This window comes from Camelus bactrianus, chromosome 4 (assembly GCF_048773025.1).
Source record: "Camelus bactrianus isolate YW-2024 breed Bactrian camel chromosome 4, ASM4877302v1, whole genome shotgun sequence".
Classification (NCBI taxonomy): Eukaryota; Metazoa; Chordata; class Mammalia; order Artiodactyla; family Camelidae; genus Camelus; species Camelus bactrianus.
The window spans coordinates 37,756,455-37,780,285 of NC_133542.1; the positions used below are offsets into that span (position 1 = coordinate 37,756,455).

The 23,831-nt window shown below is 37.3% G+C and overlaps 1 protein-coding gene and 1 long non-coding RNA gene across 3 annotated transcripts in view; one reads left to right on the forward strand and one right to left on the reverse strand.

The window, feature by feature from the left end:
- Positions 1-23,831, reverse strand: part of ALDH1A1 (aldehyde dehydrogenase 1 family member A1) — a 48,738-nt gene that overhangs the window by 24,699 nt on the left and 208 nt on the right. Inside the window, exons 2-4 of the mRNA XM_010952763.3 lie at positions 10,445-10,549; positions 2,863-3,003; positions 819-948 (exon numbers count right to left, since the gene is read on the reverse strand). Of these exons, the coding sequence (XP_010951065.1) occupies positions 819-948; positions 2,863-3,003; positions 10,445-10,549 (376 nt within the window). The remainder of the gene's footprint in view (positions 1-818; positions 949-2,862; positions 3,004-10,444; positions 10,550-23,831) is intronic.
- The window catches only part of LOC123616246 (uncharacterized), a 65,751-nt gene continuing 62,378 nt past the window's right edge, over positions 20,459-23,831 (forward strand). For both annotated transcript variants that reach the window (XR_012506398.1, XR_006724164.2), the window contains exons 1-2: positions 20,459-20,973; positions 22,757-22,867. This is a non-coding gene — a long non-coding RNA (uncharacterized LOC123616246). The remainder of the gene's footprint in view (positions 20,974-22,756; positions 22,868-23,831) is intronic.

A 23,831-nucleotide genomic window follows, 5' to 3' on the forward strand; every position in this document is an offset into this window, starting at 1 on the left:
GTCAAAGTTTCTAAAATAACCACAGTTCTTGGTCCCACCATGGTCTCACTCTCCCCTTTTCACTTCCTGACCATCACTTCTAATCTGCTGGATGCTCCAGTTAGATTGGAAATGCACATCAGGGCCAGTCCTGCAGAGTACTGTATTTCCATAGTCGATAAATTTGTATGAATCAAATTCTACTCATAATGTTTTCCAAATTGATGTTTTTCATATTCCTATCTCCTATTAAGTGCAAACTCTATTAAAATACTAAAACACTACACATTCAGTCACACAAATTCTTAAACTGGGCTATAAACACAGGCCCATCTTTCTTTGAAGCTATTTGAAACAAATCAGTGTGAATTGGTTTGTTTAATTACTCTGCTGTAACTATACTGAGTTAGACCAGGCACAGATGACTGTAACTGACTCACACTGGAATGTGCAAAGGGGCTTAAATAATTACATTATAGAAAGGATATAAATGTCACCATTGGAGTAAAACACAGGCCAGGTTTGAAAAGTTTGAGCCCTTAGAGAGACAACTGCCTTAAATCAGTCATTGTGGGCATACGAATGTTCTTACTTTAATATTTTCTAAAATATCTATAGTGTTATCTCCTTGTATGATTATGCTGAAACAATTCTAAAAGCCATTTGGTGAATCTGAGCAGAACTTCCAGGTTCAGAACTGCATTGTCTCAAAGTCAAGAAGAAAATAATTTTACCCTTTTTGATTGACATCTTTAAAAGGGAGAGTTTGGAGTCATTCATCTCTACAGTAATCTCCTCACCCCTACCCTCACCCCTGGTGGCTTCCCAGAACTACTTACCGCTGGGTATGGTGCGGCCCTGGATCTTGTCAGCCCAGCCTGCACAGTAGTGTAGTGTTTTTATGCAGCCTCCTATATCCATCAGGTATGTATTGGGAAATAGTTTTCCACCATTCATTGCCTCCATTGTCTGAAAAGGAGATCACACCCCAAATCTAAACTTCCATCGAAATTTTAGATTTAAAAAACAGTATGTTGAGTAATCATGTGCTAGAGAAATTTGCAAATAGAAGAAATCCTGTAAGCAGTCTTGTCTAACCTCCTTGTTTAAAATAGATGACTAAAAAGGAAAAAAAAGAGTCAAAATGACTTGCTTAAGATCACACTTGCTTAAGGACATAGCAAGATCTGGGTAGAAAGGGTAGTGAGATTTTGGTTTCTAAACCCTAGTGCTCAATCTACCTCATTCTGAATGTCCCCGAGTGAACCAACTTTTTAGGAATTGGTCACAATTTCATATACACACAGCTTGTGTGAGTGGTGCCTAGTCTCCTTAGTCAGAGTTCCAACAAGTTTTCACTTATTGTATAGTACAACCATGGGTGACAACTTACTGTCAGCGACCATTAATAATGCCTCAGTAATCATTGTTAATTTTTCTTTTCATCTGCATATAACCAATCAATTCACACAAAGTTAAGTGACCCCTGGATTATTCATTCATGAGCTTTCTTCAGCAAAATTTTAAATCATGAAACTCCCAGTTTCACTACTAAGATCATAATTATTATTTGAATGGTCAGTCTGTAAAGTTCAACATTTTCTAGTCTAGTACCCTAATGGTTTTAGGATGACTTCTCTCTTTTTTTCCTCCTTTTCTTAAGAAGAACTTGAAAGAGCCTTTGGGGCCTAATGTTCTGCAAGGGCAGAAGTGTGCAGGTGATAAACTTTATTCGGTTCCTCATACATTGTTCAGTCTTCTGTTTCTGCGTTATACTGTATGCCACCTCAAAACCTAATCAGACAAGATTTTTGGAGGCTTGATCTTTTTTCCAAATTAGGATCTTATGCTGATGGAGGTGGTCAACATTCTGTAATCCACAGATAAGGTAAATTAGGGAAGCCAAGTTTTAACAAATTCTACTTTCTTCCTACGGGACATAGTGGTTAATGTTGTATTGTGTATAACTTCTAATTTCATATTTTTGCATACTTTAAATTATGCTATCTTTGATTGGCTAATAAATAGTCCTTTGATTAACTATAATTGCTAATGTTGATTTAAAAACATAAGGCTTTTTGTTACTGCCAGTTAAGATTCTAAAGTTAACAGAAATTTACTCTGTGATCTGATGTTGGTGTTGCTTTGGGTTAAATTGGCTTCCCTATAATACCTACTTGAGGAGAAGACAAGGCAACACCTCCCCGACCCATTTTATGTGCTGATTCATATAACTTCTAAGATGTTTTTTAAAAGGCAGTATAAACAATATATCACTTCAATAAATGTACGAATGTATTTTTCTTTATTTTTCACTTCCACCTATGAAAAGAACATAATTTAATCAAGACCATTATGAACATGTGCATTTTGGGAAGGGAGAAATTTAGCCATTTATTAAGTGTCTTGGTGGGCTAGATTATGGGGAAATAAGATTCATTTTACAGAAATATTCTGGGCACCTTTAACAAACTCTATGAGATTTTTCATTCACAGAGTTCAGTGGTCAAGTAAGTTTAAGAAACCCAGTGTATTATTCTGGGATCTTCATTTGGATGTGACCTTGTTAAAGGCTCAGATATTCTAAAGTAAAGGAAAGAAATCTGTTTAATTTGATTTAACTCAGGGTCTGCCAAAGTTTAGACTGTAGAATCTATTCTGGGAGGGAGTAGATATTAAGATCATCTATAACCAGAGAGAGGATTACTTACTATCTGAGAATAAACTCAATGGTAACTTTCATATACAAGAGCTGGTAGTTATTTCATTTTCATTTGTTTGTGTAGAGTGTGTAGTGATCACTAAAACCCAAACAACTGACCAATCTAAACAATGAATGCTTTCCAGGGATTCTGAGTCCTGCCCAATTTGGTTAATACTCACTGCCAGTAGCAGACGATCTCTTTCAATTAAATCGGCCAACTTGTATAATAGCCGTCCTCTCTCTGAAGCATCCATAGTTCGCCATGGAGAGCCAATCTGGAAAGCTTGTCTTGCGGCCTTTACTGCTTTGTCAACATCCTCCTGCAAGTCAAAGTGAATTTAATTCGTGGGCTAAGTGTATTAGCGAGTTCAAAGGCAATAACCCTACACAATAGACTAAAACTCTTCATAAACAAATACCGTGTCTTCATCAGCTCAAAGTCTAGCATGTTGTACAAACTCAACTGCTATATATTGGAATTACACCTGCTGCCTAATCTTTGTAATGGTGCATCCCACACACATAGCACATGCTTGATTTCCACGAATAGAAATACCACATTTATTAGTTGCTATCACTGGAGTGCTTACCATACATGAAGTAAGGTTCCAATTGTTTTACACATATTAACTCATTTAATTCTCAATAATTTTCTGAGGCAGGTATGTCCCCCATTTTACAGATGAAGAAACTGAAGCAAAGAGAGGAGATTTGCCCAAGCTCAATAGCTGAAAGTGGCTGAACCGTGTTTTACACGGAGCCCCTCTGACTGAAGCCCCTTTGTCTCTACCATGGCATTATACTGCTTGGTGATTGGGTTACCAAGAGTTCCAGGGAAAAGCTAAAGATCTAAAATAGTAAATATCTTCCTGGATCTCTGGTGAGTCCACAGGCTGTGCACTCTCATGCAGAACCTGCTAAGGATGAGTAAGAGCTGTTTTGCTGTTAAAGATTAAACGTTATAAATATGTGCCACCCCTCTTGTGCAGAGGGAAAAAGGCAGGGAGGTGGGGGGACTAGTATAGAGAAGGGTCAGTATAGCACAACCTCTCATTTCCCAACTAAGAGTACAAAGAGGTCCTTTTAATCCTTAACTAAGTAAAGACGTCAGTTTCTTATTACTAAGGCACTGCTTAAAATTACATTAATTCAAACAGAAGTCAAATAATCAAGGAATGCCACACTCAGTCTAGGCTTCTTGCCTTCACTCACGTGTCCTTCTCTTTTTTTCCAAAACAGTTTACTCCTCCTGTTCTTTCCTAGTCCACCTCAGTTAAATACTTTCTCCTGGACACTCATTCCTGTAGACCTCTGTTTAGATCCCACCTGAGCTCCTACGGAATATATCTTCTGCAAAAATCACCACCTCCTCCATTACTCCTTTATGTGTCTTTTTCCCTCCATCAAATCAATTGCAAACACTTTAAAGGCATAGATGGTCCCAGTGTTCTTTTGTATTTCATTCTGGCCACTACATGGAGTGATGTAAGCTCCACAAATCATGGTACCTCTTAAGCTAATAGGTTATCTTTTGTGCAGGAGATGTAGCTTCCTTAAAGAATCTGAAGGGAAAATTGTTCAAATTTTTTTTTAATTGCCCAAACTAAGTTGAACCCATTCAAGGAAGATACCTTCCCTTTTGGAGGCATGGATCTCAGATTAATATCCCCTGTCTTTGATTATATTCAGTTAGGAAGTCCCAAACTTACAAGTCTGCAAATTAAAATACAAAAATTAAATCATTTTTACAGTAGTTATCACCACACTAAGATGATCTGGGGCCAGAGGGATATTTTTGAAGTATAATCTGGTCTAGTTAAGTGATAATATTATCACAATACAGACTACAAAGCAAACATTCTTTCACTGTAACCATCATACACAAGTGTATTTTACTGTAACTTTTGAGAGAATAATGATTATGTATGATAAAAGAAATGTATTATTACTCTCCCTTCCTAGAAAAAGATATACAGTCATATTTTGGGCATTCAGTTAATCACACTGATTGCTTATATTTGGACATTGTTTTATGCCACAGCTTCTCACCTTTTCCAAATCTTATTGGAAGAGCATTGTTTAAAAAAAAAGGTGCAGGGTCCAAATCACAAGAATCTAAAGTTGCCAGCATGATCTGTGGATACCACAGCTTATAAAATACACGCTGCACTGTGTTTAAACAGGTCTGTGTGACACAGCTTTCACTTGGATCCTTCTGCTCAATGTTCTACCATCAGCCTTAGCCAAATATGGTTTATCATAGGCATCCTGGCCTCTCAGAGGGATATGGAATAAATGCCTTCAAGACAAGTAACTCTGCCATATGGAAAATATGTTCCTGGAGAATGCTGCTATAAATAAAGACGTTTTTGCGGTTATGTCCTTTGAATCATGCTCCTCCTTCTCTCTTATATTTTATCTTGCAGGCACAGAAATAGAACAATGGTAGTTAATATATAGCTTAGGAACAAAACAACCCAGATTTCAATTCTGGTTCCTCACCTATTAGCTATATAACCTTTGAAGTTTCCGTCTATTCATCCATCCATTCGTCCATCTAAAGATTTGCTGAACACTCTATTCTGTAACATTCTTATCATCAGGCTGCTAATGATAAGACAGTGAAGTAAGGAGATTGCTCTTTTGAAGATTCCGATTGTATGGGAGAAACATTCAGCCAAATAATCACACCATTATTATAAACCAGGAGAAATATTCTGAAATGAACTTCATATTGTGATATGACTTCTCTACGCTTCTGTTTTCTTATCTTTAAAATAGGGATAATGACCTCATGGAGTTGTGTTGAAGATTAAATAAGGCAACACTTGAAACACGTTTTCTATGTGACAGACATTATGTCAAGTGTTCACTAAATGTTAGCAAGTGCTATTGTTGCGGGAGCAGTTCAAACCACCTAAAATAACTCCCAGCCGTTCTGGTATATTTTAACCCTTCCCTTCAATTTCACTGCCCTGTATTCTTTCAGACTGTCATTATCTCATATTGGTGCTAGCCTTCCCAAGTCTAGTCTCCTTTCCCCAGACTGTCTTGCTGATTGCTACCAGGCTAATCTTCCTCAGCAACTTTGACCTTACCCCTTTTCCTTTCCAATATTTGCAGATGCTCTCTTTGCCTACAGTCCTGATGCCAGGCTCCTCTTGCTGATTTTCAAGGCCTAGCACTTGGGACCGAACTGTATCTACACAAACTTGTATTCACATTTTTTCTACTCTATCTGGCCAAATGACTTCTCACCTTTACCCCTGTAATTCTCCTTGCCTAGCATGTTCGACCAACACGTCCCTTTCTATTCAAAATTCTGCCTATTCTTTAGACCCAGCTCAATTATCACAACCTACCTAAACCCTAGCTAGACCAATCCAACTTGATAATAGCTACTAGTGAAGAGCTTACTAAGATCTAGGCACGATGCTAAACCCTTTATAACCCCCACAGTTTCTACTGTAGTTAAGCATCAGGGACCTGGTTTTATAGAACATGAAATCTAGCAGATAGTAGAACCAAAATTTGATCCCAAATCTGACTCCAAAATCTAGTTTTAGTGCTCTTCCAGGCTCTCCTGATAATTATCTCCTTTGCAATGAGTATTTACTGCTATCTGCTATCTCTTATAAACTATAATATTTCTTACAATTTGGGCCTACAATAAGCAGTTAATCAATATTTAATAATATTGTTATATATTTTATTAACTTATCATGTTACATTGATTTTACATAAGGGTACTTCTTACATAAATGATTTTCTTATATTGATATTTATAAAATAATTCACATTTTAATTGATTCCATTATATAACAAACTGTGGGCATAAGGGTTTCTGTAAGTGATTATTATTATTTTTGTAATTCCAGGGCTAGTGTTTCTGGATTTTCAATCCAGGACTAGAATTTCCAAGGACATAATTTTTATTAACCAGAAAGATAGTTTGATACATTAACTCAGATCTTCTACCATCAATAACATTTACCTTATAGTGTTTAAAATTTTCCTTTTTTGAAGTAAGGGACCACAAGTTGAAGGTATGAAGACAATCTGAATGATGATGAAGTACCAAATGCCCCTTAAGGAAATTAAGGAAGGACTAAACTCTTCCACCCCTCCCAGACTATGCATTTCCATATTAAATTCATTCAGATTTGGAGAAAACAGTTATCAGACCAGTTTTACTTTTACACCTGTCATAGGCACTTACTTTAATGGACATTTACTTTTGTCCTCACCAATTATTTTTTAGGTCATGCTTTAGTATTAAAAGCAGTTTCGGGATTAGCCAATATGGGCTAAAAGAGCCACTGAAGTGAAAAGAAAACAGTTCCCACCCACATCTGTGCTGTGCTTTGTAACCCCCATTTTTTCTTGCCCCTCCTCCTTTCTTTATAATACCATTGAAAGGCAGTATATAGCCCATTGTTAGCTCCACTCTTCTCATAAATTAAATCCTTAAAACCTCTTGGCTCATTATCTAAAGAGTCAGTTCCAGAATATTAGGTTTACTGTGACCATGTAATTTGCTAGATTTGTACCTTTCACTAAGCAATGTTAGAAGTTACAATACATTTGTTGGCAAAATTGTGAGAACAGCAATAATTATTTAAAAACAAATGCTGTAAGTCATTCCAAAAAAGAACATGATGACAAGAGCACTGGATATTAAGCAAACAGTTGCTTGCTATGGACAGTTTACACCATAAACAATCTAAGTTGGGAGATCAAGTATCCAGCCAACTCAATTAGCATTGTGACCTGATTTGAAGCTTTGCTGGACGTTAATTAATGTTTTTAATCTACATTGGCACAGACAGTTCTGCCCTTCTCTGAGCAAGAGTAACTGTCAACAAGCAGACAGAAAATGAATGACAAATATTTCTAAAGCTTCAGGTGAGATCATCACTACACTTAAGGAAGAAGGTGAATCTCACCAATGATGCCAAGAATAGTTCCCAGATTGTCTGACAAGATTTCATCTGGAACACTAGGCACAGATGTGTTCTAACTGATGAAATTAAACCCAGGAGCCAGTGGCAAAGTGAGGTGTCCAAAGTCCCAGAGCTAAAGCATCAAGGATTGGTTTTTTTCTTTTATTAATTGCAAGCTGCAAACAGTTCTGCATTCTCCCTCCTGAGTGCCATTTACACCTCTGGAGAGAAAGAGCAGGCAGCTGTCAGAGGCTCAGCCTTACCTTCATCTTGCCCTTTATTGCCTCCCCCCACCCCCCAAGGGTTGTCAGAGCCTCTCAAGCAACAAGAGGGACATCTGAGGTAATGTAATGCTGGGTAGCTGTCTAGAAGTCTCTGATAAAAACGATTCCTCTTTCCCCCTTATTTCTGGGAATGGCTCATAGGACACAGGCTTCTGGGTCTCCTAGAAGGCTGCCCAGAATCATCAGTATTTCTCTGCCCAAGTCTGGTCTTGTACCGTTTTGCAGAGATGCAGAATGATGATCATAGCACCGTTTCTAATCATCAACCATCAACTTTCTTACTCGTCAAAACCCATGCCTCCTATTAAACACTGATACCTGAGAGGAGATACAGCTTATGGTTTTAACAAAGCACTTCAGTGGTTCTCAAAGTATATTCTCCTACCCTCATCCCAATCAGCAACATCAGCATCACCTAAGAACTTGTCAGAAATGCAAGTTCTCAGGTCTGACTCTAGAATTATCCAAACAAACTCTAGAGTTGCATGGGGCTCAGAGATTTTAATAAGCTTTCCAAAAAGTTCTAATGCATCCAAAATTTCGAGAATCACTGCTTTAGTCTGTAGTACTAGAAACCTAAGGCGAGGTGTGTGGGGTAAATGGAAACTCAAAACCTGATGAAAAAGATGATTTTATTTATCCATTATGTATCGTGTATTCGATACTGTGTGTAAAAAGATGAGATATGGTGTTGAGCTCTACAGGAAGCATATTGTCTCACAGATTAACCAATAGCTCTAAAACACAAGGGTTAGGATATAGGTAAATGTAATGTTCTGTAATGACCCAGAAGAGAGCACTTCTACCTGGGAAGGTTAGAGAAGCCTTTAAAGAAGTGTAAAACCTATAATGATCGAGCATTTGTTCTATGCAACTTTACATATTTTCTTATTTAAGCCCTCCCAAGTCTTTCCTATCTCCACGTTTTACACAAAAAGGAACAGAAGCTCAAAAAGGGTAAATGCAAATGTGGAACTTTGGTGCTCTTACTACAGATGGCCATTTGAACTAGGACTGCACGGTGGCCATGCCCCAGAGGCAGTGACCAACATGTAACGTTTGGGACATGATACTGGGGTTGGTGAGGTTAGAACTCTAATGTTGATGACGTGGCCCAGGATAGAAGCCAGAAACCAAGAGCTTGTTCCCCTACCCAGAGGCAATGAGAAGCTCTTGAAGAATTTATGCACGAATGAGCTCTGATATACAGAGGGCAAAATCTGAAAGCAGGTGATGTGTCTCCATTCTATTCTGCTTCTACTTCTCAGGCTGTTGAGCCCTCTGTCTAAACTCTGCATTCTTGCCCCTCAAGGCATGGGTCTTGTTTCTTTTGATAATACTGCAACCTGAATCCAGGATCTTCCCTAAATCCCAAAGAACCCCTCAGGTCTATTGCTACCTTCAAATAGGTTTGCAAGGTGTAATACCTTGAGATTAGTTGATTAGGAAGAAAGTAATAAAAGAACGGAGACAAGACAGGAGCACGTGATTGCTACAATTAACTAAACATAGTGTTGGGATGGGTTGGGTTTTGCTGACTTCAATTTCCAGTAAGTAGTCTTTTCACGGAGCAAAATAATTTACCTCTTGATATTTTACGTGACAGAAATTTAAAGCTTGATAACATCTGGACAACTAAGGACTAGAAAAATCTTCTCAAATTAGACTGTGTGCTTTTTAAGATGTGTGTTTATACAAAAATTCTGAAGGCTTTTACTCTCCTCACTCCCCCTACTATTTAATATTACCTTCTCTTACTTTTATAATAATCATAGGGTAAGGCAGTAAACCTGCCAGTCACAGGCCCTGAGGCCAGAAGCACAGCATCTGAACACTGATTTCATTAATTATTAGCAGTGTCATTTTGAGTAAATTACTCAACCTTTCCATGCTGCTGTTTCATCATCATTTGTACAAGCGGTTAAAAATACTTTGCCCATACAGTTTGGATTGAGTATTAAGTTAAAAAAATTATTTAGAATTTTAAAAAATTACCACTATAAAAGCTAGTTTTTGTTGTTAGTATTACTAGCTGGAGAGCAACACTTTTAATTTGCAATTCAATTTAAGTCACTTTAAAATTCAATTTTTAAAGGTACTGATTAATATTAATTCAATGATTTTTAACAAATAACTTGGCAATATACTGTTACAGAAGTCTTATATTAAATTTTCTTTAGTTTCTGTTTGCACCTTAAGAAGAAATTTATATGAATAAAGGCTTTCTCTACTTTTTAAACCTATGACCGATCACTTCATATGCAGTCTCTTTGTACAATAAATATAGACCCTATTTCAACTGAAAAACAAGCAAGGAAAATAACATGAAAAGAATCACCACACCCAGAAGCACAGGCTCATTGTCATTACATGACTACTAAGTGCCTTTTATGTACCAAGAACATTTCCCCAGACGTCCCGGAAACCATGTTTTCATGACATGTCTATTTAAACATGGAATAGGGGATTGAGAGTTCAGAATGTGAGCAGCAAAGAAAGCTGGCATAAAATGGGACTAGTGTCAGGAAACTCACCTTATCTCCTTCTTCCACCTCACAGAGTTTCTCCTCAGTTGCAGGATTTAAGACGGGAAATTTCTTGCCACTCACCGAATTATGCCATTCGTTGTTTATGAAGATCTGTAGAGACGGAGAGAAGGTAAGTAAAAAGTCACTAAAATATGCAGCAGATTTTGGAAACTCTTTATAAACAAACTAAAACACTATTGAACGCCTAAGGGAGGCCAGTGTTATAACTTCACCTCCCTCATATACCTGCCTCCTCCAAGAATTTTTTGGCTGTTTAAGACATTTTACACACACACATGCATGCACGCATACACATACTAAAATAAAGTAATACTTTTAAATTTCACTAAGATATGAGGTCATTTAAAGCATAGAAAATACAGACTGGAGAAAACAATCTAGAAAAAGATACTGTTATCTGAAATAACCATGAATTTGAGGCAAGAGCAAAGAGGCCTAAGTGGGCTTAATCTTTATGAATCATTGTCTATTTTCTACTTCAGATTCTGAACGTGCTCATTTTGGGTCACTGGTGATTTGGTGTCATAAGTGACTATTTTCTGAACCTTTATTTTACAGTTTTAAAGGTAGCCTGAGGGAGGATTTTAAAATAATGTTGCTTAGAAAAAAAAATTGGATAGTGATACTCTCTCATTGACTTTTTAAAAGTTTAAGGGCTTCATTCTCCCTTTTAAAAGATTGTCTAATAATTTATTTGTCCTCAGATTAAATCAGATTCTAGATTTCTTAGTGACATCTATGAGAAAGAGGTGTGCATCTAAGGAAACACAGGGTTCCAGAAAACAGTGGAATTTTGTTCTGTGTACATAATAGAAGAATGAGAATATTAGGAAGTGTTAGTATGACTCAGCCATAAAAAAGAACAATATTTTGCAGCAGCATGAGTGGACTTAGAGGGCATTTTGTTCAGTGAAATAAGCCAGAGAAAGACAAGTACTGTATGATATCACTTATATGTGGAATCTAAAAGAGAATACACCATGCTAGTGAATAAAACAAAAAAGAAGCAGACTCACAGATATAGAGAACAAACTAGTGGTTACCAGTGGGGAGAGTGGAGGGGAAGAGGCATACAGGAGTAGGGAATTTTAAAAAAGGGTTATTATGGAATTATAGAAAATCATGTGTGTGAAACTTTTGAAAATTGTAAAGCTCCATAGAATTTAAAGAATCTTTAATTCAATAATTTTTTTTTGAAAAGCAGTATTAGTGTGTGATTTAAAAAGTCTGAGTTTCAACTTTTGCAGCCCTGAATTTGCATTTCCTTATGGAGCCTAATAGGGCCTTGATAGCTCATTCATCTTTTATTAGAGTAAAAATATTTGATTGAGCCAAATTAAGAAGTACTCCTTTTGTGATGAATTAAGTTATATTTCATTTTTGACAAAAGCTGGAACTTCTTCCCTCTCCTCATCCCATTATTTCTTGTTTATTTTCTTTTTTTCTTATTAATTATTGAAATATAAAAATAATCATAAGTACTATATTGAATATTATGTATTGCAATTTTCTGTTAGACTTATTTTTATGACATGAACTATTTTATTTAATTTTAAATCACAGGTACTTGATCCATATAGTTTTAAATGAAGGGTGACATATGTACTGGGTTTATAATATATGTCTTAATTCAGACATCTCCTCTTACTTATGTATTTAAAGATGTTATTAACAGTGCAACCCTGAGGGAGAATTATTGAAACACTGCCCCCCAATGTTTAAGTTTGTTGTTATACTAGATACAAATTACTTAGCTTAAAAATTCCCTGATGACAGCTATCAAGATTACACATTGTTAATGTTAATTACTTACATCGTGTATATTTGAAATAAAAGTAGTCTTTTAAATTAGCGTATGAGTTTGCACTGACCTAGCTATTCTATTGTGCAGTGTCCAAATTTAGCTCAAAATTCTGTTGAATAAATAAAAAGTATATTACCATGCATCCCTAAATGCTTAAGTATAATTAACTCTATATTCTGTGATTTACAAGATTATTACAAAAAATTTCCCTGGTCTCCTACACTTCTATTGTAAAATTTGTCACTTTTTTAAAAAGTCATTTTTAAACTTCTGCCTTCCCTCCTAGGCTGTAAGTTGTATAAGATAAGGTCGAGGACCGTGTTAGTCTGTTTTTCTGGTTTATCCTCAGAACAACAACAAAAAAATCCCAGCCAGTGCTCAACACAATCCCAGCCCTAAAGTGATTTTAACCTCAGTAAAGAATTCTTAAATAAATAACTTAAAATTGAATCAAAGAACCTAGAATCCAGTAGCCACACACAGGTAAGACTATAAAAGTCCGCACATAAGTACACGCTGATATTTTGATTTGCTGAAAAACAGGCAGAAGGATAAGCTTCCCTATTTTGCTGTTCACACCAGTACAACCTATGTGTTTGCAGGAGCTCAGAAGAATCGTAGTGCAAGCCGGAATTGACAGGAAAAAGATGTAGGCATGAATAAACAGAGGGGGAGGTGCAAAGCAGTTCAGATGAAGAGACTAGCTGTCCAAAGTCACATATAAGGAGGTTTGGGAATGTTAGAAGTATCAAGAAAATCCTTGTTTCTCTGATAGGGTAATGGAATACCGGGCATGGAAGACCGGAAAACTCCTATTAGCCTTCAAGAAAAAAATTGGCATCTAGGTTCAACTTGAAGAAAGATAAATTCAGATTAAAATACTGACTTGCCCAACGTCTCTTGGAGTGAATCAGCATTCTAGCTATCAAAAGCACAGTTTATGGAATCCTATAATAACTCTTTAAGTGTATTGTTTTTCATGCATCTTTAACATTTACCTCTTTCCCCTCTTAAGGGATGGCTGGGAAGCAACTTAAACTACGTTCCCAAATTCAGCTCACTGTCACCTGTAGTTTTATGCTGCTCTTACCTCAAACTAAAGTTTTACAGTTTGCTCATTCTTCCTCTTTCCCTCTCTCTCTCTCACACACACACACACACACTTTTGCTCTATTAATGACAGGCACGGCCCCTACTAATCCTTTTGTATCACTATGTTTTACTTATATTATCATAAAAAACCCCCTGCTCTGCCTGCCCCCCTACCTCTGCTTAATTGAAATTTAATTTTCACCCTATTATAATCCTCCTAAACCAAGCGAGTTCAAATTTTGTCTCCTCCTCAGAATAGGTGGTTCTCCAATCTCAAACTCCTCAACACATAATTTGAGGTGGCTTGTGATTTGACCCCAGTATCCTTTTCCAACCTTTTATCTCCCTGTTTCCCTGGTTTACCCTCTGTTTCAGCTTAATTCTGCTGTCTCAAACACCATGCTCGTCTGCTCCGTGGCTTTATTCATGCTGTTCCTTGGATGGGAGTTTCACTATTTTCTTCTCATATTTCAAACTCTCTTTTAAAATGTCATCTCCTTATGAAGATTTCACTAGTCATTTAACCTCTTTTTTCCTTTTTTCTCACATGGCATTTTAGTACTCTACTATTAAATTACTTATTATGCTCTGTTTTGTATTAAAACTAGCTAGCTACATACCAGCTCATCAAATCCAAGCAGAAAACTAAAAACATTATGGTACTTGCCTTAGATTCTTTAGCCAGCCTTGCAAAACTTGTCAAATTCACTCACAGATTTCTACTTCTGCCTTTTCTCTGCCTGAAGATAGTATCACCCCCTCCAACTTTATATCTCTAAACTAAGAGAGTGCGAGTCTCACCCTGTCAGAGATATGCCCAGAATCCCATCCTTCTGCAATATGATTTCACCAAAACTCAACTAAAAACAAGATACAGAATGTATTATATTTTGTTAGGCCTGTGGTGAAACTTTCCAACTCCCACCTAAGTCCTCTTACCCTGATAATTTGCAATTTCAATGTATCAATAATATGCTCTCAATATATTATAACTTATCTTAATCCCTTTATACAATCTCTTTTTGTGAAAGAACTATTACAATAGGTGTGCACCAACTAGTTTCATTATCAGACTCTCGCATTTAAACTGTACTTGAAGCTCCCCTTCCAGTTTCAAGTCAGTGAATGTTTGGTAAATGAGCATTAAAGTAACAACATGGGTTTATCTGTCAGCCTCCAGGCAACTGAAAAGATCAATTTGTAGATGATCCCAAATTATCAGCAACTACTCTGAATTATTCAGTTTTAACCTTTAATATAGGAAAACATGGTGAACTTAACTTCTGTTTGAATTTGTGCTTACATCCACATCATCCGAAATGGTCCCTTTTGTTTTATCAGAACAGTGTTTGTCTAACAATGAGTAAAGACCTGAGAAATACCCTGGCAGGTAGTGTGGAAACATGGGAAATAAGTGAGCTATGGCCCCTGCTTCCACGTGGCCTGTGATCACAAAGGAGAGTATGTGTGTATCAGGATCAGCCAGTAAAGAACTGAAGATTATAGAGCATGATGACCAGTGCTTTAGTCAGTAAACTGCAGCACGAAACCTGTGGAAGAGAGGAACACGGGCTGGAAGAATGCGTCCTTGAAGGATGGGAGTGGTGGAGAGAAGGAAAACAGGAGCAGAGTGAGGGAACCCTCTTGGGGTATTTGGGACACAGCAGAGGGATTGGCCCCAGCAGAGAGTTCTACTGGAAACAAGTCACAGATGAATTCCAACCATGAACATGAAGCCAGTTTGGATGTCCTAAGAGAGTGACAGGATCAAATGGATGTTTCAGGAACTGATTTTAATGTACCCCAAATGGCTTTGAGGTAGAGCAAACAGAGTCCAGGGGATTGGCCTCCAGGCCAGGCATGAGGTCTTAAGGCTTTAGCGTGGAGTGACGTAGCACTGTAGTCTGCAAGTTATGAATGATACATATTTCCCGCCAAAAAGAGGCCTTTCAGCATAAAAACAGAGCTCAGCACAGAGAATGAGATGAAGGAGGCATTGTACCATCCTTCTCTCCCCCTTGGCGATGGAGAATTTATTGGTAGGAACTACCTTAATGATCTTTTTTTTTCTGTTTTAATCTTACTGGGTTTATATTTGCCTTCTGGCTAACTGTGACCAAATGTTTTTGAATAATCATCTTTCCTGTAGTTACATAAAATGGTTATATGGAGAAATGTAGGCTAACGAATGTTAAATTTTGATAATTATGAAACCTATTTTAGGCCTTTTGAAATGAGGTCTATCATAGTGATGACCTCATTTTCCATTTGCTGTTTGCCTTTAGCAAGTTTAAGGGGAAAGGAATCATGCTATAAAAGTAAAAAAAAAATTCTTGGATTTTATTTAACCATTATGTTAACTATATTCTAATTATGAATTTTGGACTCAAGATACTTTGATAATATCTGTGTACATCAACTTAAAGTTCACAGTGTTGATGGGACATTACAGATGTCTGTGCATACTCTTAAACTTCAGGTGCTTCTTATCTGGGGAAACAATCAATGGGAATGATGAGGCAATTTAAAAATTAATTTTTACTATCTAAATTTTAGATAGTATTCAGATTGTAAGAGATGCATTATATGACCTTTGTTTGTTTTTTTTTTTAATTTAGCTGTTTCCTGAATGTGGCTTAGTGTCCAAGAATAAATAATAATTTTGAAAGGAAAAAAAACCTTTCCTGAGTAAAAGTTACTATATCTTAACGTGTTTTGTATAAAGCCACAATTCAAAATAAAAAAAGCACTTTCCACAAAACATGTCTGGCTTAAATCAAGTTTGAGCTGACTAATAAGCAAATAAAACCTATTAGTCTTATCTGCTGATACGAGATTTTGGAACATGTTGGCTTGAAAGGAAGAACCCCTGACTCCCTCCAACAGATCCATAGGATGCCCTAAATTCACATTATCTCTTCAGGTTGCAGCCGGGCCAGTGGCTCCAGGTCCCATAAGGGAAGCCAGTGTTTTTTTGGTGGCAGAGAGATTTTGACAGGTCACATTTTCAGTGCACAAAGGATTTCTTTTAATTTATGCCAAGAGTAAGGAAGGTTGATGAGTTTCTCCATTTTGTGTCACCTGTGTGAAATTCTAAACCCGAGCGCCTGGGTCTCAGCATGTGGAGTGATGGGTGCTATTGTCAGTGTATAGGAAGTGACGGATGTTGTAAATGTGTAAACTGTTTCTCAGAGTTAGGAACCTAAAAAGTACCAAAGACCATGAGAGTAAGAGGTGGGGACAGGGAGAAAGAACAAGATGGGGGGTAAATAATAAGACAGAGACTGAACAAAAGTCAGGTGAGGGTGTCAAACATTTAAAAGAATCAAAGCTAGATCTCTGGCAACTACTTATAACCCAAATCTTAAGGCAACAAAGCAAAATGTTGAGATTCAAAGTAAAAAAAATCTAAAAGGAAATTAAGGAGGAAATAACAGATGGGAGGAAAATATTTAACTGCAGTCAAAAGAATGAAAACAAAATGAGAGAGTGACCAAAACAAAAGTAGGAGAAACAAAATTTTCCTTTCATTTCTGTTTTGTATTATAGTCTGACTTCAGTAACGTGAGTTTCTTTTCCTTCTTGTTGTTTGAAAAACACTTTCAGCCGTTTCAGCTCAATCAGGGAAAAAGACAAGATGCTAAGGCATTTCTGTTTTGAGCCACACCTTCGTTTTGTCCCACAGACAACAAAAACACTGGTCAACAATCTCCGTGCATCTTGTATACCTTATATCAAAGAGGTAAGATGCAGAAGCACTAGAAAGTTCTGTACATACTTAACACTTAACAATATCAAGACCAAATAATATAATTGCTTGCAGATAAGCCTTTTTCCTTCTAAAGAAAGTACCAAAGGTAGAGCATAATTTAGTTGTTTGATATTTGTATTCCAGGAAGAGATATTATAATATCAGAAAACTAAATATTAGCAGCGCTTTACATACCTTGCAAGTAATACCAGTATTTGTGGGAACTTTTGACACACGGGCATACACCTGCACACAGAAGTGCACGCACATACTCAAAATATACCAATGTGATGAAATCTAGATTTACACGAATATTTACTTTTCTGATTTGTTTCTGAGCAGTGTCTTTTAATCGGATGTTTAATTATGAAGCAGTTATTGCTCATGTTCTTTTGAACATGGCTGTATGTTGCCACTTAAATCTGGTAAATGTGTAATGCATTTAGCCACAATTATAATAGCATCATGAAAACCCAAACCACCACCACCCCACCATCCCTCAAACCTCAGAGCTGCTATTTTGAGACAAGTGTAGGGCTGATTTAGCAATGACCATATTTCCATGAAGTTTCTTTTATGCTGGTCTGTATTATACCACCCCATATGTTACTCACGGTGTTTCAGAGGCACTACTCTCTCTTTGGGTTGCCCTTCAAATGAGTTATTTCTCATACTCTTCCAGAGTTTTCCTCACCACGCTCCCTCATTCAATGAAGTAGTTAATGACAAATTCATTAGGTGAAGTCCGGTTTAAAGAAATAATGTGAACACTTGTAGTATTCAGAGTCCTTATGAAATGGGGATAACACCCTCTTTTAGGGTATGCTGCTATTTACTTCAGGATTTTTCTTGTTTAGGTTTTCTTGAAGCTGGGCAGGTGCCAGAGAACAAAACAATTTGCCAAGACACGGTCTTCAGAGATGAGCTAACATATTGCATTCTTGGAGAATGTTTATCTCCCAGGAGAAAAATCAACAGTGGGTTCCATCACTGGTTTGTGGCCAGGATCTAGTTCTTGCTGGACTCTGTCACTTTCTGAAGCAGAAGGCAAGTGCTTCTGACCTGGCTGGGTGTGAGTGAGCTCCTGGGAGAAACAGGAAGTCAGGTCCCTAAGTAATTAGATGGTAATCACTGTGGACAAAGTTATAAAGCTGACTCAAAAGTTTTAGACAGTTGCTACTGGTCAACAGACCACGTTTTGAACAGCATTGGCAAAGCCGGGAAGTCTGTTTGTTAGAAATGCAGAACCCCATACCTCACCTCAGATTTACAAATCAGAACCTGCATTTCAGCACGGTCCCTGAGTGATTCACTTGCACATCCAAATTTGAGATATACTGAGCTAGAGTATCTTCTTTCTACTGGTCCACCTATTTAGGGATATAGTGTCCTGATCATCTTTCTTCTCTTATCATCCAAATTCCCATTCTTTCAATCAGAGTAAGGTATGAATGGTATTAAAGTAACAGATGCAAAAGCCCTTGTTAGAGACAATGCAGTGAGATTCAAGAACTACTATTTTTGGCATTTAGGAAAGACATGAAATTATGTGGAAGAGACAAATCTGAAATGAGAAGATTCAGAATCCATTTCATTCTGTCTTTGCCTTTTAAAATTTGTGTGACCTTGAGCAAGTCACTTAAGCTATTTGAGCTCAATTTCCTCAGCTTTAAAATGAGTCATAAGTAACATCTCCCTAGCTACTTCCTGATGATTAATTATGAACTTCAAATTAGAGCAACAGACGAAAGTAACTTTGAACTGTGGCAAGCAATGCAAGTATTTGTTCCATCTACATCGGCAACTGAAAAAAATTTAGAATTCTAGGAGTCATCTTGGGGAAGGAGAGGGTTAAAGAGAGCCTGGACCAAGGAGCTAATAAGTGCCCAGCACTTTCCACAAATTACCTCACTTAATTTTCACAGCCACTTTCCAAGGTAGTCATTATTATTCCCAATTTACAGACAAGGGAACTGAAACTCCAGGAGATTAGAAGCTTGGCCAAGGCCATATCATTAAGTAAGTAGAAGAGCTGGAAATCGAAGCTGGGTTTATCTTGTTAAGCCACTGTACCTTGCAGCCATCCAGCTCTTTGTTCAACTGCTACCAAGCCAAGAGCAAACAAAATATTGCTTTAGTCAGAAGGGAGCTAAAGAGATTTCCCAAATGAAAGCACTGTCACCGCACAACCAGCTTTGTCGTGAACATAAGTCCTGTTCTGTTTTAAGCACCCCTCTGTGGTTTCTTTCAAATGAAATCCATCAGGCAGTCTGGCTGCAGCCTCCATCTCCAGTCTTATCTCATCCATGCTCTCTCTTTCTTACTTAATTCCGGCCAAGTTAGCCTTTTGATAGTTCCTGGAACACACCAAGCTCCTGTCCACAGACATCCTTGCACATGAGATTTATTACCTATAGATCTTGGTCTCCCCCACGTTCCGAGGCCACCTTATGCTCTGATTCCCTCGGGCTCACATTAACTGTCCTTCCTTAAAGAGACTCTCTGACATCTCATCAAAAGTAAGCTCTTCCCCTCACATTCTCTCAATTTTCAGTTTCCTTCTTTTTAACATTTACCATAATTTGTGATTATTCACTTACTTGCTTGTTTTCCTCCTCCCCCACCCTCCACACCCTCCAGGAATATAAGCTCCATGAGACAAGAATCACATTAGCCTTTTTATATCATAAGACCTAATCATTCAGTTACTTCTTAAAGGGAATGGAAGTGAAAGAGGGGAAGGGAAAAAGGGAGAAAGGAGTGAAGAGGGTAGGGTATTTGGAAATGCATGTGGCCTGACTTTATTTGTTGTAAGAATTTAAAAGATTATAAAAACAAAACAAAGCAAAATTTTAAATTTTGCCTAGCACTTAGTACTTAATGATTCATAATGCTTCTTTTCTGAAAAAATATCTTTCACTCAGTTGGGTTAAACAATAATACCAGAAATCCTGAAAAGTATCTCCCCTTCTAACCAAAATTTATTATTCCCTAGGAGTTGAAGAAATGCAGTTCACATAGAAATTGCACACTTACGTCAAAGTCCTCTGCATCACGGCCTCTCCCAGCCCATACCCTACCTTTTCAATCAAAGCAGAAATTCTTTTTGCTTCCAACCTTTCTTATTGTTCTCCTCTTTTTCTAAGTTGGTGGCAAACTTCCTCCTGTTGGCCTGGGAACAGCTGAGCAACAGCTGGAAAGGCTCATGGGCATGTCCCCTCCAGTAAGCAGGAGTGGGCCAATGAAAGTCCAAGTAAAGAAGCCAGAACAGGATGCCAGCCACGCTGTGTCCTAAGTCATGATGCTGGTCTTAGACAAGTCACTTGCTGGTGTGACCTCTGAGACTGCCAGCATTTCGAGTATGGCTTTGTCATTTACAAGCTGTGTAATTTAAGGCAAGTTACTTAGCCACTCTGTTCTTTAAATCTCTTCTTCTACAAAAGAGGAATAGTAACATCCTCATAGGGTTATTGTAAGGAGTAAAAAATTATTTAAAGATCTTACATAGTCATTAGCACAGAGTAAACACAATGACTTCTAACTATAATATTTTCTCTGTGTGTGTGTGTGTGTGTGTGTGTGAGTGAAATGCCACTAGCAGATGAAGATCTTTTCAGCATGGATAGATTATTACTCAATGAGTTAATGTTTAAATAAGAGTTAAGGTAAACATTTTTGGAGTTTGAACCCTGTCCGAGCAAAGTATCTTCTTGAATTTTCTATTTGTCTTTTCTTCTTTAAGGTTAAAAAAAAGTGTTGTGAAGAGAGAATGGAAAACAAAGTTACCGGATCCTGTGAGAGAAAGTTCTTGATCCCTGAAATCCCAGCTAAACCCTCGGAACTTCACTCCAATGCGATCCTTGTCAGGTGGGGCGTGACTGTGCAAGAAAGGGTGACAGAAAAACTAGGAGAAGAGAATGAGATGAGAGGGACACTTGTGGGAGATGGGTCTAGGAAGGGCTGAGGGGAAGAAGGTTCTGGGAAATGGAAAGAGTTGAGAAAATAAGCACGACTAGGAGAGCTAACGTTAACAGCCACCTCCCATGTGCCAGGCGCTACTTCAGGTGCTTTCTCCCACCTTAGGAAATCCCCACTTTACACATAAGGAAACTGAGGCAGAGAGAAGTAATGTCATTTGCCCAAAGATCACATAATCACCAAAGAAGCTCTTCCTTTAAAATCTCAGTAAAACGGAGGAGTTGGCAGACGTAGGGTTTGTTTGGAATTGGAAAGGGGGAAAATGAGGAATCTGATGATATGGAGGCGTTAACTTCTAAAATCTTTGTATCATTGTAGAAAGTATTTCTGAAACTCTGATCTCTGTTTTATGCACCTTGAAAAATAATCAGACTGGGCTAGAAATTAAGTCACAAAAGCTATGCATCAGTGACTTCCTTTGTTTGGATGAGAAGCAGTCTCGAGCTTGAGAGTATGCAGTTCTACCATAGTTGTAATAATCTTTTGTTACTCGACCTTGCTTGGCTCTCCCCTCCATCTTGCTCCAATGACCCAATATATTCTAGCGATAATAAAGACAGAAACTGAAATAGGGGGAGAAAAATAATAAGAGTTTAGGGGTTGGCCGTAGAAGGCAATTTCTCAGACACTATAAAATCCTTACTTATTTGGTTTGCAACCAGGAAACTCAGTTAATAACCATCATTTTCCAATTCCTCTTGCAAGTATAAATCCAATACAATTCTTCAGTGAGTCACAGTAAAAAGAAAATGCAAAGGCATTTGAAAAAGCTCACCCATTTAGATTTAATTACATACATAGCTGGTGTCCTCCCAAGTGTGAAAATGCTGCAACTAATAAATCACAATAAAACGCTACCTAAGCAGAACAGATTTATAGAGAAGATGTGTGAGCAATCAAAATTCTCTGACTTGCATTGGGTATTTTTACCCAGAAAAGTTCTTATACGTAAGAGCAAATGCCTGCTCTTGGAATCTTGCCTCTTTTTGAACAGTTTGTTTCCCTAGAGGGTATTCTTGTGTAATGACTTTTAAGTGAACAGGAGATTTTAATCTTAAAAATATCTCTCTGTGTTAAAGAATCACTAGATGTGTGTTTGTATGTTAGATTTTAAGGACCATCTCATTTGTCTACTACTGTTTCTCACATGCTTAATTAATTAATAACTACTAAATGAAGAAGGAGGAAGAATATTTCACACTAGAGCTTTCTGGAGATTTCACATACAAAGAAGAGTGCAAACTTCTGCAAACCATTTTTTTTAATGTAGCATTCAGACTACCAAAATATCCCAGGTAATAGCACAGAAAAAAAAAAAAAAACAGACTGTAATAATAGTAATGTGATAACTCAATCATTGCTAATGGTTTTAATCTTTATGAAATGAATGCATTTTAAAATGTGCTTACTTTGGACTGAAATTTCTTGTGAATGACAAACTTAGAGTAAGAAAATTGGGAAAACTGGAGTCTCATTATCTTTTGGGCATACCTTTGCCAAGGGTAAAATTTTTGGAGGGTATGGACTCATCACATTTTTCATGTTCCCGTTTGGAATAAAATCAAATGGAAAAATATATTTTCCCTTTCAGTAAAACCTTCTGAAAAAAATACTTTAATACACTTTATAGCTGCTGGTCAACCATGTTAAAAGCATAATCTGATCTCTGCAGACACTTTCCTATGGAAAAGAGCCAGTCAGCTGAACAACTTCTTCATTTGTTGGGCTTATGAAAATGAAAATGTAACAGACTTGAGGATTTCAAACCCATCCATGGTTACAAGTAAGAAAATAAATTACTAATAGTGGAGCTTTTATTTTATCATTAACTTAATAATGCTGTTGGTTTTTCATTGGTTAATGCAGAAAGCAGATGGCTCTCCCTGAGCTGGAAGAGTCCCTTTCTTACCCTTCTTTCTGCATTACAGCATAAAGCTCACTTTTTAAGTGATTTTCGTTAGGTTTTGTTTGCTTTATTTATTTCTTTGGGAGTTCTAGGCTCTGACTAGAAAGCAGGAGTGTAGCAATGTGAAACAGGCAAAGTTCAGAGATACTCTTGATCGACTCAAAAAGGACTCATTTCCTCCTCCCTAGCTGTGGATTTTTAAGTCTGGGTCTGGCTCCTGCTCATTTCTCTAAATATTTATCGGTTAACAATAATGCATCAGCTCCAATGGCAACAAATTTGGCTGAAGAAATAAGCAAGAATGTTTTCTTTCCCCAAATATGCTAAATAATGCAAGTCCCATGAAGATTTTTGTAGCTGGAGTTTTCCTTCATCAAATTATCAGCCTCAGGTCCTTCAATTTTGACCCTCTTTTGACATGTAGAAAAATCACATTCCTTCAGTATACTCTGTTTGATTTCAGTATGCTCCGTTTCTCTCTTTTTTTTTTTTTTTCCTTTTGAAAAATCATTTCCCATTTGTCTCTCTATTTCCAGTAAGTTTCTCTAGTAAGTATTTGCCTCTCTTATCATATATGCTGGGCTCTGCTGAATGTTAACAGAACTGCTTAGCAAAGTCCACTGAATCCTGGCACGAGAACTTTTACACTGAAGAGAATTCCTTTCACTTAAAAATATTTTAAGAAATAAATTTATAGAAAGTTGCCTGATACAATTTAGAATTCATTATTTGATCAAGACACTAAACCCAGACCTGCATTTTGCAAGCCTTTTATTTTTGTATTTGCAAAGGGCTCTTTACACGAGTTTACTTAAACTGACCTTTTATGCTTTAAATAAAT